The sequence below is a fragment of the Cydia fagiglandana genome, chromosome 22, assembly GCF_963556715.1.
Source record: "Cydia fagiglandana chromosome 22, ilCydFagi1.1, whole genome shotgun sequence".
NCBI lineage: Eukaryota > Metazoa > Arthropoda > Insecta > Lepidoptera > Tortricidae > Cydia > Cydia fagiglandana.
Genome location: NC_085953.1, coordinates 7,531,300 through 7,547,773, shown reverse-complemented (window position 1 = coordinate 7,547,773; position 16,474 = coordinate 7,531,300). Strand labels below are relative to the sequence as shown.

The window sequence follows — 16,474 nt, the reverse complement described above, 5'->3', positions numbered from 1 at the left end:
CTACACGAGCAATAAAATAAAAAGAATCTCGATAAAAAACAACCCGATTTCATTGCTTCTAATTGTGAAAATTCCAAAGTCAAAAGCACAAAAATACCCCAGGGTCTCACGAGGTTAGTGACACCACAACGTTTTGTCAGTCCAAAGCCGAGCCAGCACAGATGAACTCTATATTTGTATCGCAAAAGCCGCCATTTTGTTTCCCCCCACTAATTTCGCGCCCCGTAATTTTTCACTCCACATTCCTTCTGTTTGTTTGCCAAATATTTGTGGCCCTGTAATTGGAGTGGCCCGAGACAAAAGGAAATCGCTCAGAAACTGGAATTTGCCAACATTTGTGTGCAAATATTGACACGGCGGATTGGGGCAAGTAAACAGGTGATTGAGATCTCTGGAACAGTTTTCTGGAACTGTGTGTATGGAAGAATTGGATGTAGTTAATGCAAACGGAAACTAGTCTCAAATTTTTTTTGAAAATCTAACCTTAGTGTTACTTGAGCAGGTCATATACTGAAAGTTCATATAATTTTAAAAACTGTAGTAGGTACATAGATAAGTATGTACATAACATTTTCTTTTAGACTTCCTTTTCTTAAGTCTTTTCTGACAATGCATACTAATTTTCTTTACGATACGATTAAGTATTAGGATCATCCTGAAAAGCCCACGGCACATTGTACCTAAGGCACTTTATGCTAGAAAAATTTTGGGGTCTTGCCTGGCGGTTGTGGGGTATCTATGTATTTAGATTCTTGTCTTTTTTTTTACTTCACTCATTTGGATCTTCTTACTATAAATTACTTCTCATGAGTCTCGAGACCGCTCTAAATAAACCTAGATTCGATGTGTTTGTTTTTTCATCGAGTAGTTCCGTTTGGTACCTTTCGACTGCTTCATCAGATCAGCTCCATTCTAGCATACCTATTATTGCATTGTCATCGGAATTAAGGAAGATTTCCAAATTTCAGCTGAATAGGATACCAATAAATTGTCCATATTTAAGTTATAACATTTGAAAGAAAGAAACAAACATGTTATGTGCGGTACGGTGAATCTATATGAAAGTATGTAAAAATTAAAACACACTAGTCGTGCGATAAGCAACGTAAATTTAGGTCAGTCCAACAAGATTTAACTGTCTTTAAATCTGAGTACTCGTCGCTATTGAATCAATATTTAATGCAATCCGTTACCTTTTAATTGGATTGACTTCAGTTCTTTGTTTTAAGTCTTACTTCATTTTCTACCCTGTGCCGTCGGGTCGGGTCGGGTCGGGAGATATTGTATTGAATTTATTTTATTTTATTATTCAAACTAATATACATACAATTACAACACTTTCATACAGCATACCTTCTATTTATGTTGTCTTTATAATCGATTTTGTAAACATATTTCAATTCTTTATTATTCACAACGACGGTCTTTTTAAGTAATCGCATAAAATTAAGTTTTAAATTTCATCTCTGAGACCACGGGGACAACGCCGTCCTCGAAACGTTAGAGGTAAATTTAAATGTTAATTTTACGCGATTAAGTCCTGTCGATGTGAATAATGATGAGTAAAAATCGTGAAAAGTTTAAATCACTATTTCAATTCTTTTTGACTTAGTGGACTTAGACTGACTTACAAAGTGACATTACCTACGAGTTTCGTCCTAGAATTTTATAACAGTTTTAAAATGCATAAAACGCAAAATAGGATAATACGTTTTAAAACTCTTTTATTTAGGAACCTAGAAAGCTTTCACAGTTTCGAAGAATACCTACTGCTTCTTAGAATAAATAGGATCACTAAACTTGTATAGTTTAATAACTTTATAGATAGGTACATTAACTTGCCGCGGCTTTAAAGTACTTCGAATACAAAGAATATTAGAAATTCTCGTGAATTTCTGTAGAAAAAGGTTTATTATTTTATGGAACAATGGCGTCTGTGTGAGATTAAACCTCGTCAGTTAACCGGCACATTAGTTTGGGCTGGGCTACAGAAAACATGCGGACAGTACACAGTCTTAAACAGTAACAACGGGGTCTCTATTGTTTCCCTAATAGTTTTAAGTCATAATGTATTGTTTGTCCGAATTTTCGTTAGTCATAATAGGTTCTTCTCAGAAACGCGTAACTTTTCAGGATTGATATAAAACAAACCTAACCTAACCCAACCTATCTACAGTATAACCTTACGAAAATCCTGAAAAGTTAACGGTTTCAGTTTTATGACTAACGATAATATGACAAACAATACATTATGACTTAAAACTTTATGGGAAACAAAGGGACCCCGTAACAACGCCCTTAAGCAAATTCATGGAGTTAATAAATTTTCAGCGAACAAATCATTTTTTGTACAATTTTTTATCGCTGGCTGTACTTTTCTTTCCACAAGCAACTAATACTCATTAAGACAATTCTAGAAACCTCAAACACAATTAGGTGGCGTTGTTTATCACTGAGTTCCTATGGCCACCTCTTGTCTCCATCATCACATCAGCTCGATGGTATCATAATATTGCATTGTCACCCGAGTTATACATATGATGTGGGCAAATTTTCAGCTTCATCGGAAACCGGGAAGTGGGTCAAATCTAACTTGCAAGATTTGTTTGAACCGTATAAACATAGATTAAGTTAAATTTGACTTTAATTACAATTAACTATCTATGTTTATGCGGTTCAAATCTTACAAGTTAAATTTGACCCACTTCCTGGTTTCCGATGAATCCTATGTCTGTTAATTAGTTATGTATGTTATGGTACATTGCAAGATTGCATACATAGATACATTGCAAGATTTGCAACTTAATAAAAAGTTTGTGATAATTGACAATGTTTGGTTGGTTGACATCCCAACTAGCAAAATCACGCTAACAACAGTCTCTAGACTACAATTTTGTCGCTCTTATATTGATTTTATATCATCGTATAAGCCCGGGTTTGGGCACAAAGCATAAGCGTATTTATTTTAATATCGTTCTAATATCAGTCTAATTGAATGTTGTTTGCATTCACAGTAATCTGTTTCAAAACTATACTAAGCTGCTTTAGGCTAATATCGCTTTTACGTAAGTATCTTGTAAGCCTACATAGGCTTATATTGGTCGAACGTAAGTATCTTGTAAGCCTACATAGGCTTATATTGGTCGAACGTAAGTATCTTGTAAGCCTACATAGGCTTATATTGGTCGAACGTTAGAATCTTGTAAGCCTAAATAAGCTTATTTTGGTTTGAAACATTCTATTTGTGAAGTATAAATATACGGGTGAAATTAACTGCAACGTGACAACAACATATTAGTGTAAGTGTTTATCAAACTTTTTATGAATTATGTTTAAATATAATAACGTGCTGTTTATCATCGTCTGTTTATGTTTCAGGGTAGGTATTCACATGGGAAAATATTATTTATTGTAAAGTAGACCCTGTTTTACACTTCAAACTTTATGCGCCTACTCAAATATGGTATTTGAATATTTTTATAATTATTTTATTTCTTTATTTTGTATTGATAGTCAGCCATTGATGTAGGTGCATTTTTCAAGCGCACTATTAGAGTATTTTAAGCATTCTGAATACAAATGATGTGGCCATGTTGAATAAATTACGGTTCCTTGCTTTACTTATACTAACAATAGTGTTCCCAAAAACGATTTAAGATCAAACCATCTTATATTGATCTTCTCTTTTGTGATATAAGTGTCTTGATCTTATATCACTCTAATATCTTACTAAAGTGCTGCTGTTGATCTTATTATAGCTTTAGTAAGATCAGAAAAGTACGTACTTACAGTGTTCTTATGCTATGTTGATATTAGTCTTACATTCTTACAATAGCATTTAGAAATTTAATATAAAATCAAATGAACTAAGAGAATGAGGATATAAGACCAGGTACTCTCAAGTTCAATGAGACTTCGTAAATTTTGTTGTAAGAGCAAGAGGCTTATAATAGTATTATGCTATGTTGATATTAGTCTTACATTCTTATAATAGCATTTATAAAGTCTAATATAAGATCAAATGAACTTAGAGAATGTGGATATAAGACCACGTACTCTCAAGTTCAATGAGACTTCGTAAATGTTGTTGTAAGAGCAAGAGGCTTATAATAGTATTATGCTATGTTGATATTAGCCTTACATTCTTATAATAGCATTTATAAAGTGTAATATAAGATCAAATGAACTTAGAGAATGTGGATATAAGACCAAGTACTCTCAAGTTCAATGAGACTTAGTAAATGTTATTGTAAGAGCGAGAGGCTTATAATGGTATTATAAAATGCTCTTATATACATATATAAGACTAGGTAATAAGACTAAACTTACTAAAGTGCGTATTAGCTTGTCTAAGACTAATATAAGAGCGATCATAAGTTCAAAACAAAAATAAGAGCGCTATAAGCTCACTACTCTTATAAAGTGCGCAATCTGAGACTTTTTTGCTAGTTGGGATCTAAATTATGAAGAAAGAAAATACACATACATCGAAGAAAAAGCTGTTATTGTTGTGATTATCATAATAGAAAACTATGCTGTTCTTCAAAGAGCAGGACGTAAGAACACTAAGAACAATCGCGATTTCTCGGGATATGCGGGAATTGTTAGCCCTAATATGAACTGTCTCGTGGCCAGACAAATATTAGCCCTTCAAACTTCGAACTGTGTCTGGGAATCATTAGACTCGCAGAAGAAAGATTAGCCCTATTATTTATTCAAGTCCTCCACAACGTGTCCCGTTGTATGCTCCGCACACTCCGCTGGCTCCGCAGAAAACCAGCCAGTTGGCCACGCTAGTCGTGTCAGCTGCATTGCTGAGTGGAGACCATTTCGGCTTCACATCTCGATATCTACTGTTTTGTTTATCTTTACCTTGTAAGTTGGTCAAACCAATTTGTAAGTCAGTACCAGGAAAACTATACTAATCCTTTTCTTTTGGATGCTAGTACTAGACTAGTGTAAGACAAAAATAGTATGATTCTCTCTGTCTATTGAAATGACATTCGTTTGACAAACTAACACAGGGTGTTTGGTACATCGTTTGCCAAAATTAAACGGTAGATAGCTTGAGTCATTTGCTATCTTCTCATTCCTAAAAAAACAAAATTGGCCATGATTTTTTTTACTACTACGCAATTAAGTAAGTAAGTCGTATGTAAGTTAAGATGCATAAAAAAAAAAGACTGCTGTATTAATATTTATTATAACACTAGTATATGATTACGAATATGGTGGAGGGTAGATTTAGTTTTTCTGCCAACAAACTGTTCTGCAGTTTGGCAGATAAGTGCAATAATTACACTGTATTTTTTGTTTGGATTAAATAAATTAAAAAAAAAAAGTACGCAAGTAGAAGTGAAAACACTTTTTGCACCAAATTAATAATTTCTAGGCCTGAGAAGATAGCAAATGACTCAACCTATCTGCCGTTTTAATTTGGCAAACGATGCCCCAAACACCCTGTATATGTGTAATTTGTATTGATGTGTTGTCTGAATATAGTATTTTATACAATCGTGATATAATAGAGAGCTTTTCAGTCGAGTACCGTGTTTAGGCAACGAAGCTTGCTGAGTTGCCTAAGTCAGGTACGAGATTGAAAAGCTTGATTATATCACTATTGTATACAATACTTTTTCTACGAGCCAACAAAAATAATACTTTAAACTAGTAGAATCATACAAACAAACCAAACCAAAAGTATACACAGCTAAGATACGCAAGCAGCCGCGATACCTTCATACTGGTACGCGCCCCCGCCGCCGCGCCCGGCGCGTTGGTCAACGACACCTTCTCGTAACTCATGAGGCCCTGGTACTTGCTCCGCGCTAAATTCAATTTTTAGACAGTTGTTTTCTCGATTTTGGCTACCGTAGCCTATGGAGACTAACAAGCAACACTAAGTGGTTTTCGTAGTCTACGGATGTTGCTATTTTAAGGGTGTCACATGCGCGTTTCTGACTTATGAACCAATGGTTTCTACTATACAACCTAAAATAAATAATTAATTTGAGCTATGGTTTTGTTTCGTCCTGTTGATCGCGGAGAGCTGTGATTGGTCAATTTCATTATAGTTGACTAAACTGTATCGTAATGAATATTATAGTTGAGTTGGGAGCCCACACTTTAAAAATACCCAATTGAAGTTTGGTATAAGAAATCTTAATTCAAGAATTATAGTCGACGAGTAGAAAAAATGATTTATATTCTATTCCTTACGTACTGTCTGTAGCTGTGCACTGCGGCATTGGTCAGACAATGGTCCCTCTTTCACGGGCCGCTTTCAGCCGTGGGAGCGCGCACCTGCCCAAATTACAACTTCCACGCGGCAAAATACGGCTCGTGGAAAATAAACCGGCTATCTGAAGACTGTTGAGCCGATACGAACAAATATTTTGACAGAAAGAAGCTTTAGAAGTTTTATTTACTTCGTTTTTACTCGTTTGTTTGTCTTAAGTCTTTCAAAATGTCCGTGTAAGTTATGTAACTGTATACCGATTTTAAAGATACTTAGGCCCACTTGCACCATTTTACTAACCCGGGGTTAAGCGGTTAAACTGTTAACCTAGTGTCAAATTGTATGGCTAACCATGGCAACTCCTGGTTTAAACGGTTAACCCCGGGTTAGTGGAATGGTGCAAGTGGGCCTTATTAAATTAAAAATTTCAATAACTCCCTCTGCATTAAGCCAAGAAGTCAAGTTTATGCCAAAAAATGCCATAGGTACATTTTTGGAAAAGACCTTGATACTCTTCAAACTGCTAGATCGATTTTTATCAAACATAGCCAAGAACCACCGGTCGGTCCATTCGTTGAAGAGCTACGAAGCCACAGACAGACAAACAGACAGACAGATATTGGCGCCAAACATAACATGTAACTATTTGTTAAAATAATAAATACAGAATACAAGCGTATATGCATCAGATCGAAAAAGCATTGACCATTACGTACCTTTTATTATTGGCCGTCTGAATTCCTATTTTATAGACATTGTATCTTTGTTAGTATTATTATTGCCGATCCTACTCGTAAACCCTCCAACACTAAAAGCGTAAAATTATTCCGGCGGCCATTTTGAAAAATGCGCCAATCTTCAGAGCGGTATACAAATGGCGCGGACGTGGTGGTTTATAAGCGTGATAATACTTATGTCGAGTGCGCTCGCTTTGAATGCAGATGTTTTTGCTGAGCTTTGTCATAATGGATAGTTGGGTAAATAGTTTAAATTGTAAGTTGGGTTTTTTTACTAATTCAGGGATTGTAATAGTTGCAATGCGAACAGCCAACCAACCAACATTTACAACCAACAATGTAGGTATTGTAAATAAAATAACTCATTGTAAAAAATGGAAAATGTTCAAAGGGAAAATGTGTTGAAGTGACCCATAAAATTAATTTTTAAATGACAAACTACAAAAGTGTTAATTTTCACGATCCAACAACTTTACTTCTACAATTATATTTATTAGGCACAGTACAGTTAAGTGTAAAAATATGGAGGTGTAGACAACTTACTCAAAAATATTTCCCATAGTTCTTAATTCGCAGACATAAGAGCTATGGGACATATTTATGAGTTTGATTTGTGCACCCATATTTTTGCACTTGACTGCACTAGACAAACAAGACAGGTATTTACTAGACAAATAATATTTACTTACTAGACAAGCTTAAGCAGTCATTCATTAGCCTTACGTATGTTCTATACGTAAGGCTAATTAATGAAACAAAAAACTTTACACACAAACACCGGTAATATTTATGAATAGTTTATTTCCTTATTTTATAAGGTTAGCTGGAAGAGGTCCTTCAACTTAAATGAATAAGTTAACTTTTGTACTTGTTTAATGTACCTATATCTTCTATTCCTGACCTACCTATTTATATAGGTATCATTTTGTGCAATAAAATATTTATTTATGACATACTTACTGAATAACATCGTACCTATTTAGTTAATAATATTTTATCGTATACTTAACCCCCCTTAAGTACAAATACAACACGTTCGAAACAAAGCCACCCCAGTGCTTAATGCCGGACACGTCCGTGCCTAGATTATCGCTCGCCTGAGAATAGCGTCCTATGACTTGTTCAGCGAAACTACTGCAAATCAGAATGGAGTATAGGGATTTGCAATAGGGCGTGCATTTGAGCAAACACGACGAGCCTCTCCGTCCCTGCCTCTCTTGTGTGACCAACGCCTCTGCGTCCTTGCAGCAGAACTGCTGGCTGGCGCAGTCACTTAACGGTAACGGTAATGGTAACGGTTAGGTTCTATAAGTTTTTTATGAAGTCAACATCGTCTGTGATTAATCAAAGCAGCAAACTCTGCATTAGGATCAGTTATGGTTAACAGAAATTGAATATGTATTTAGGTACTCATATACATATGCAGAATGTTGAAACCTGTTAAATGAGTGTGTTTCTTTTAAAAGTTCCATACCACAAAGGTACCCTTATTTAGAATGTACTTAAATAAATTGTGATGCCGGTGTTTCGTTGCATCGATATTAAGTATATATCAGCATATCTGACTTAGCGTCACAAAGGCAGAAAAATGTAAATTCATTGTTATCATTAGTCAGATAAAAAAAAACTCACGAGGTTTAATTTTAGGGTCATGTCGTGTTTAACGCGGAATTTACAAGCGAAGCAACTGTGTTGCTGATACACCACTATTACTTTGTTTGTGAGGTGTTGATCTAAAACAACCGAACGGAAAGTTGAATTGTGTTTGCGTAACAAGTATAGAGCTAATTGGAATTTCGTCTAACTTGGAATTCGTACTCTGCATATCGACTGGTTTTTGGTACGTGCCTGTGTTAATGTGCTTCAAAATTGAACTCTAACTATATTGGAGGAAATGCAATAAGCGGAGCAAGATAGTTGCTTCCGGGAGCCATTGCTCAATACTGTACAGGAAGTTGGTTTTGGCCAGCAACTTTGATTGCAGCTGTTAACAAACCCAACATTGGCTTGTATTTTTACAGATATTGGAACGTTTCTCACTCAAAACTCGCATTACTAACATAGTATATATAGCTTTAAGTGTTTATATAATGGCAACGCATAGGTACACGCGAAATATTATGTAAATGTAACACCTATGACTGTGCAAGAAGGTTGTACCTAACACCGCGCCTTGCGGGACTCCACAACGTATTCTACTTTATATGCATACAAAACAATCGTTTTAGTGCCTTATGTTTTTAATTAACCAAAAACAAACTAACAGAATCAAACAAATCATAATACTAACAACGAAATAGATATTAAACTAGCAAACAATAACACTACACTGTCTAACGCTTCAAGGAGTACTAGACTCACTTCAATAGCCGTCAACGTGTTTAATTAGTTCTGTTTCGTATTTATTTTGTGTTATATTCCTTTCATATACGTGCCTATTTTCTTTTCACACCATTTAGATGCCTAGGCCATAGGATTGGATTTAGATCACTACTTTACCACACAAGGCTGTTGACTTTTATGTTTCACGGACACTGAGCTTCTTTTTAGTGTACTCCTGACCTCACACACCGTACAAATGCCCGCAGTTACCTCAACTCTTAGCTTCCGACACCTTCGGCCTATGGTGATGGTATCTGGACTGCCGTTAATAGATGATTGTCGATGTGGCGGCGAACACTACCTTAGTTCTGGCGTCTACCTTGTCTTCTACTGGAGCACCCTTAAGGAATCTTAGATGTCCTTACAGAGCTTTGGTCTCGGCGTGCCTTTAGTATATTCCTTAAGGGTGCTACTGAAGTGCGGCTAGCGAGGGTGGTTGGCACTGGGCCTGGCTGGTAGTACCTTTCTTGGTAACGTGGTTGTGGGGCAGCGGCGGCGTGGGGCGCTTGCCCGCCGGCGGTGCGCGCTCTGTTCGAGGCCCCGCGCCGGCCGACGGCGCGTGCGCCTCCCCTCACGCGCTACGCTGCGCCCGATGGTACCATCCTGCTTCTCACCGAGAATGGGACTCGCCTGATGACGCGCGCGGCCGCCGCCAGCCTCCTGCGCGCCGCTCTTCTGTCCCCGCGACCCCCGCGGCCCCGCCCCGGTGAGCCGCCGCCCTCCCTTTCTCTCTCTCATTCTCTCTCTCTCTCTATGTGTCTCTGTCGGATTTCGTCGCCTCTCGCACTGCACGCTTTGCACTTCGCTTCGTAAGGTAGGAGCGTGGAGTACCGGTGAACGATGCCTTACGTTTTTCGGTTCCCAGTTAGGTTTTTTTTTTCACTACATAATCACGAAGAGCACAGAAAAGGTAATTTTCTCAACCGAGCACCTTTAACCAACAAAAAGTTTTTAATCATCATTAATTCAATAGAAGTTGTAATGAAAATCAGCACTTCTTAACTTGTTTAAAGGAAAGGTAATCCAATTTGAGAATTTCTGATTGGAGTTTAATTTTAGCTATGTTAGCGGTTTGTATACAAGTCGAGCTTACTAATTATAAAATTTCATAATAACTTACGTAGTAATTAATTCAACTTTTCGCTCCTACTTTATGTCTGCATGCTTTTAGAATTGTTGAACTGCCTTTTTCCCTTTTCCCTAGTTTCCACCTTGGACTTTGGATGGGGTAATTCTGACGCACCTACATTTCAAGTCCAAAGTGGAAGGTCTTGAGATGAGCATGACTGCATGTTTTCTTTCTGCATCTCCTATACGATCTCTATGGTTACTGCGCGGCATAGACTTGGCTTTGACGAATAGTTCTCATGGGACTGCCGTCCGAAGGCTTTGCTATTCAAAATCTTTAATCGGGAATACAAATCTAAATTCAAAATTGTTTTTAATAATTTTGCCCGATAAGTGTTTGTCGATATCGTTGTATGTTTGATCGTTTTTTATCTTTACCGTCAGTAGGGTGAGATATTATATCGATGTTTCGCTACCGATGCTAGTGCGCGATAGTCTCTGAGGTACTCGGAGTCCCGTCGCGCCACGGCTCGGTCCCGAGCCAGCCCAGCTAAGCGATTCCATGGATGCCATTCCAGTAAAACTGATGTCGGACGGCCGGAACCCGAACCGGACGGGGGCCGGCGTGACCTCGTGGATCGGGGGTATGTCCATAACACAGGATGGGAACCTGATCGCCCCCGACAAAATAATGAGCCACGTCCACCGATACGCGAGCCCCCACTACAACCCCCACGGACACCATTACCACCGCTGGAACCACGAGCCGGGGGGGAGTGAAGATCCGCTATACGCCACAAAGACCGTCTACGGACCAGGATATATTGATGAGAACCGTACGTATGGTTTATTCTTGTACGTAAGCCAATCTCTAAACTTCATTATTAAAAACTCACAATAAAAACTCAAATTCCTAAGGGAGAGATTAGTTGACGTCCAAATGAACTAGTTGGTATAACGAGTTAACTTACACTTTGTGAACAGACTACAACTAACCATAGATATCGTAAGTTACACTCACTTATCCAGCTTACAAGATGTACAGTTAGCCGGATCATTTACAAGACCATATACGACACGGGTGAATTCATTTATTACAGCACCATCAACATGTATGTAACCCTCAGTGGTAATGTTATCCATCCCTTCTTTATTTACCCCTGTATTAACAGCACTTTCTAGATGTTTAGAATTACCACAGTTTTTAGTATTCTGTAGGTTTCGAACCAGAAAGTGCTTTTGAAGATTTTCGAGAGATAACACAGAGTAAAGCTTTACGTAGATAAGTATTAATGATTTAGAGCGGGAGTCTCCTAGTTGCTTTAAAGCCCTTTAAATCCGCCTCTCCTTACGGTCCTCTCTAATATTTGTAGAAATTTAGTTTAAAAGGAGTGAGTAGTGACAACGGTTAGGTTAGCTAGTTTGTATCTCAGTAAAGCTGCTGGGACACCAATATACGTACAATTAGATTAACCTTATAATGTTTTCACAAAAACCAATTGTATAGGTAAATTAATTAAAAATTTGCTTAAATCCGCATGCATGATCCCCTTTAACCCCGATCACAGTAATTAAGCTGAGTTTTAATCATCGTACTATAAACATCAGTATCAGTTGATTATGAGCCATCCCTTTTAGCATGATCAAGTTGTTACAAAATTTTAGCTTGAGGTAAATCGAAATCATTGGCAATTTATCATGGTTTACAAAACACCGTTTTTTCAGGATCCTCACGTTGTGACAGTTTTAATACAATTTGTACAATATATTTGTCTTGGCATGCATATTATATTTATATCACGTATCCAAAGTTTATTATACTTGTTTTATGTACCTATTTATTTTTATAAACACTTTCGAATTTGTTCTTGTATTTTTGTTTTCTGTTACTCTTTGAAATAAGTTTGTGTATTTCTACCTTGTGGTATTTATTTATGTTAAAACTATAGGTGTTTTCTACTGCCTGAACTGTTGTCCTTCAAAACAACTTTATTATAATTACAATAAAATGTTATCATATTGTTCAGTGGCTCTTACTGTTGTTATTTTTAATAATTGGATCTTACTATCTGAAACTTTACGGTCATTTTCAGGCTTAGGTGTTTTCATACCATATCGGAAAATATCATTTTAGGAATAAAGTCATAAAATCATAATCAATAGTAGGCTAGGTTCAAATACTTATAAGTGGTATTAAATCATTTTTTTCTTATTGTTGTCTTCTATACATATATTCTAAGACATGTAATCACACTTTCTAAGACTCAATCATTGCCTTTAGATGTTTAAAAATTGTTGCTTTAATGTTAGACATTGTTGTTAATTTGACAGCCAATTCTACTTTTGCTTAAATCCAAGCAATTAAAGCACCAAATTTATCAGCAAGCATCAGCATAACAAAAGCGGTCGAAGTTTTCATCAACCATGTTTGAATTTGATATGTAACCTCAACCGATTTTGCTGCCTTTAACCAAACCTTGAACTAATCACTACTCCACTCACACACCAACACGAAACTAACACTTGACAACAACCAACAGAGAGGATTGGCAAAGAGAACGGTAAAGCAGGTGACGACAAGGTGGCGCTCCAGTCGACCTGCCACGTGGCCCTGGAGACCTGCATTAAGGACAACGAGTGCTCCACGACCCTGGATCCTGTGCTGCAGAACTGCCACGCGACCAACTGCGACCGGGAGGGCTGTATGGCGGCGCTGAGGGGGTTCTATAGAAAGCCGGGGGTGCATTGGAACACGGAGATCGCCTTTTGCCTGTGCAAGTAAGTATATTCTAGTTTAATATTGAATTTCTGAATGATATGAATTTTGTTGAGGAGAATCAATATTTTCTTAATTTTATTTTGTTCCATAAGTCATGATCATGACTATATATGACAACAATAGGACTGTTTATTGGAAGAAATGTTTTAGGTATAAAATTAACTTTATTTTAAGCAGAAACACACACCTATTTTATTCTGGGAAATATAAATAATTTGTTTTGTTTTTGCTCTTCCACTTTATAATATATTCTCCTTTATTTGCCGGGTTAGTATTGTCAACAAACAATTTACATTAAAGCCGAGGATATAATATCTTTATTGTCCCATGACTTCATCTCTCGTAACTTTTTAAAGATTATGGCTTAAACTTTTTAACTCTTCAAATGCTTTGCTCCTCAAGCGGTTATGTAAATATTCAAAGAATTTACGGCGTATTTTCGTTATTATCATCATCGTTAACTTTTTATATAAACGAAAGATGGGCACCGATGCAGAGCATCTGTTCAAAGTTTTTGCGCGTTGGCCTTCCATTGTGGTTAACAATCATGGTGAAAATAATGACTCTGACACGCGAGTTTAAAGCGCCCTAAAATTCTGGATTTAACTAGATCAGACTATACAATTTTCTGTATTCTCCAGGAAAACTGACAACAAGGAGGACTCATGCATGCGTGCCCAAGAGCAACTCCATCCATCTTGCGCCCAGCGCCCACCCTCGGGACAACCGCTACCAGCCTGCCATACTCTCGCCCATGCCTGCCGCGAGGAACCTGAGTGCAGGTAACATAAGGGAAACTGACAAGGAAGACTCGTCTAAGAGCAACTCTGTCTATCTTACCCTTACTACAGGCTTACGCTGAACGCTCTCTAGACAATCGCTGCCAGCCTGCCATACTCTTGCCCATGCCTGCCGCGAGGAACCTGAGTGCAGGTAACATAAGGGAAACTGACAAGGAAGACTCGTCTAAGAGCAATTCTGTCTATCTTATCATTACTACAGGCTTACGCTGAACGCTCTCAAGACAATCGCTGCCAGCCTGCCATACTCTCGCCCATGCGTGCCGCGAGGAACCTGAGTGCAGGTAACATAAGGGAAACTGACAAGGAAGACTCGTCTAAGAGCAACACTGTCTAACTATCTTACCATTACTACAGGCTTACGCTGGACGCTCTCAAGACAATCGCTGCCAGCCTGCCATACTCTCGCCCACGCCTGCCGCGAGGAACCTGAGTGCAGGTAACATAAGGGAAACTGCCCATACAACCATTTCCAGTCGCCGTTACGACGCGGTGTAGACACATCTTGTGTCGACACCGTCTGTTTCGGTCACAATTCCAGTCGCAGAGTCGTCGCCGTGTCGACACAGTTACCAGAAATGGGGAAGGGTCGACACATGACACAAAGTGACATAAAGTGTGGTCGCCGTGTGCACACATTGTTTCGGGTTTGCGACTACTTTATGCCAAAATCATTCGTTCATTCGTTCATTTTGTTCCTGTCAAATGGAAACTGTCAGATGAAAAAATAGTTAAATAAAAATAAGTGACATTAATACGCCATCTCTAAAACGAATTACAAGACGTAATTATATATTGTTTGCATTTATATTACAATAGGACTTAAATTATTATGGGGAATTAAACTGCTCGAGTGATTTGATAAACTAAGTGTAATATAATCAACGCGCCACCACATTGTTTTAGTTTAGCCGGAAATGAAATTGTTTACTTCTCAGTGCTTGTGTTCATAAATATATTATTTGATGCATTTTTAGTACTTCGATGCGTATACTATACTTAAATAACAGAAATAACGCTTTACATACTACGAAACTTGTTAATTATGATGTATAAATATGGTTTAAGGCTGAGAAATATTGCAGTCACAAAGTAGTCGCAAATGTTTCGACTTTGTGTCGACTCTGTGTAGACACATGACACGCGCTGTCAAAAGTAATAACAAAGTTACTGGATTTGCAAAATGGCTCCTTGTGTTCATTTGTTTTCAGATATTCTCAAAGTGTAAAAATGACGTGGTCAGAGATGGGACTTAATAGATTAACTGTTTATTCGACTAATTAATGGAATAAAAAAAGTTAATCCTCAAATTTTAATCACGATTAGTTTAGTCGACCTAACATAGATAGAAATTGAATTAATCTGAACATTAATCGAATAAATTATCGATTAAATCTCGGTTGAAAGTTGACAGGGGCCCATTTTTGTACGTAAAAATAAGAGAAATGTCTTGCATGCAGATGGTAGCCAAACACTTTGTCATAAAAGTCGAGATGGGTGTCGATTTATAGGTTTTAGGGAGTGCCGATTTCGAAAATGATGACCATTTTGGAATCTAAAATGGCGGCCACGCACTGTGTTATAAAAGTCGTCATGGATGTCGTTTTATACGTTTTAGGGGGCCCCAATTTTGAAAATGATGACCATTTTGGAATCCAAAATGGCGGCCATGCACTATGCCATAAAAGTCGTCAGGGGTGTCGTTTTATAGGTTTTAGGAGGCGCAGATTTCAAAAATGATGACCATTTTGGATTCCAAGATGGCGGCCATGCACTATGTCATAAAAGTCGTCATGGATGTCGTTTTATAGGTTTTAGGGGGCCCCGATTTAGAAAATGATGACCATTTTGAAATCCAAAATGGCGGCCATGCACTATGTAATAAAAGTCGTCATGGGTGTCGTTTTATAGGTTTTGGGGGGCGCAGATTTAGAAAATGATGACCATTTTGGATTCCAAAATGGTGGCCATGCACTATGTCATAAAAGTCGTCATGGGTGTCGTTTTATAGGTTTTAAGGGGCGCAGATTTCGAAAACGATGACCAATTTGGATTCCAAGATGGTGGCCATGCACTATGTCATAAAAGTCGTCATGGATGTCGTTTTATGGGTTTTAGGGGGCCCCGATTTAGAAAATGATGACCATTTTGAAATCCAAAATGGCGGCCATGCACTATGTCATAAAAGTCGTCATGGGTGTCGTTTTATAGGTTTTGGGGGGCGCAGATTTCGTAAACGATAACCATTTTCGATTCCAAAATGGCGGCCATGCACTATGTCATAAAAGTCGTCATGGATGTCGTTTTATGGGTTTTAGGGGGCCCCGATTTAGAAAATGATGACCATTTTGAAATCCAAAATGGCGGCCATGCACTATGTCATAAAAGTCGTCATAGGTGTCGTTTTATAGGTTTTGGGGGGCGCAGATTTCGGAAACGATAACCATTTTCGATTCCAAAATGGCGGCCA

At 37.8% G+C, this 16,474-nt stretch overlaps 1 protein-coding gene across 1 annotated transcript in view; it reads left to right on the top strand.

The window, feature by feature from the left end:
• LOC134675463 (uncharacterized) overlaps positions 1–16,474 on the top strand; it is a 372,967-nt gene that overhangs the window by 318,800 nt on the left and 37,693 nt on the right. The window contains exons 8-10 of the mRNA XM_063533732.1: positions 11,004–11,261; positions 12,966–13,203; positions 13,846–13,986. Coding sequence (XP_063389802.1) covers positions 11,004–11,261; positions 12,966–13,203; positions 13,846–13,986 — 637 coding nt within the window. The remainder of the gene's footprint in view (positions 1–11,003; positions 11,262–12,965; positions 13,204–13,845; positions 13,987–16,474) is intronic.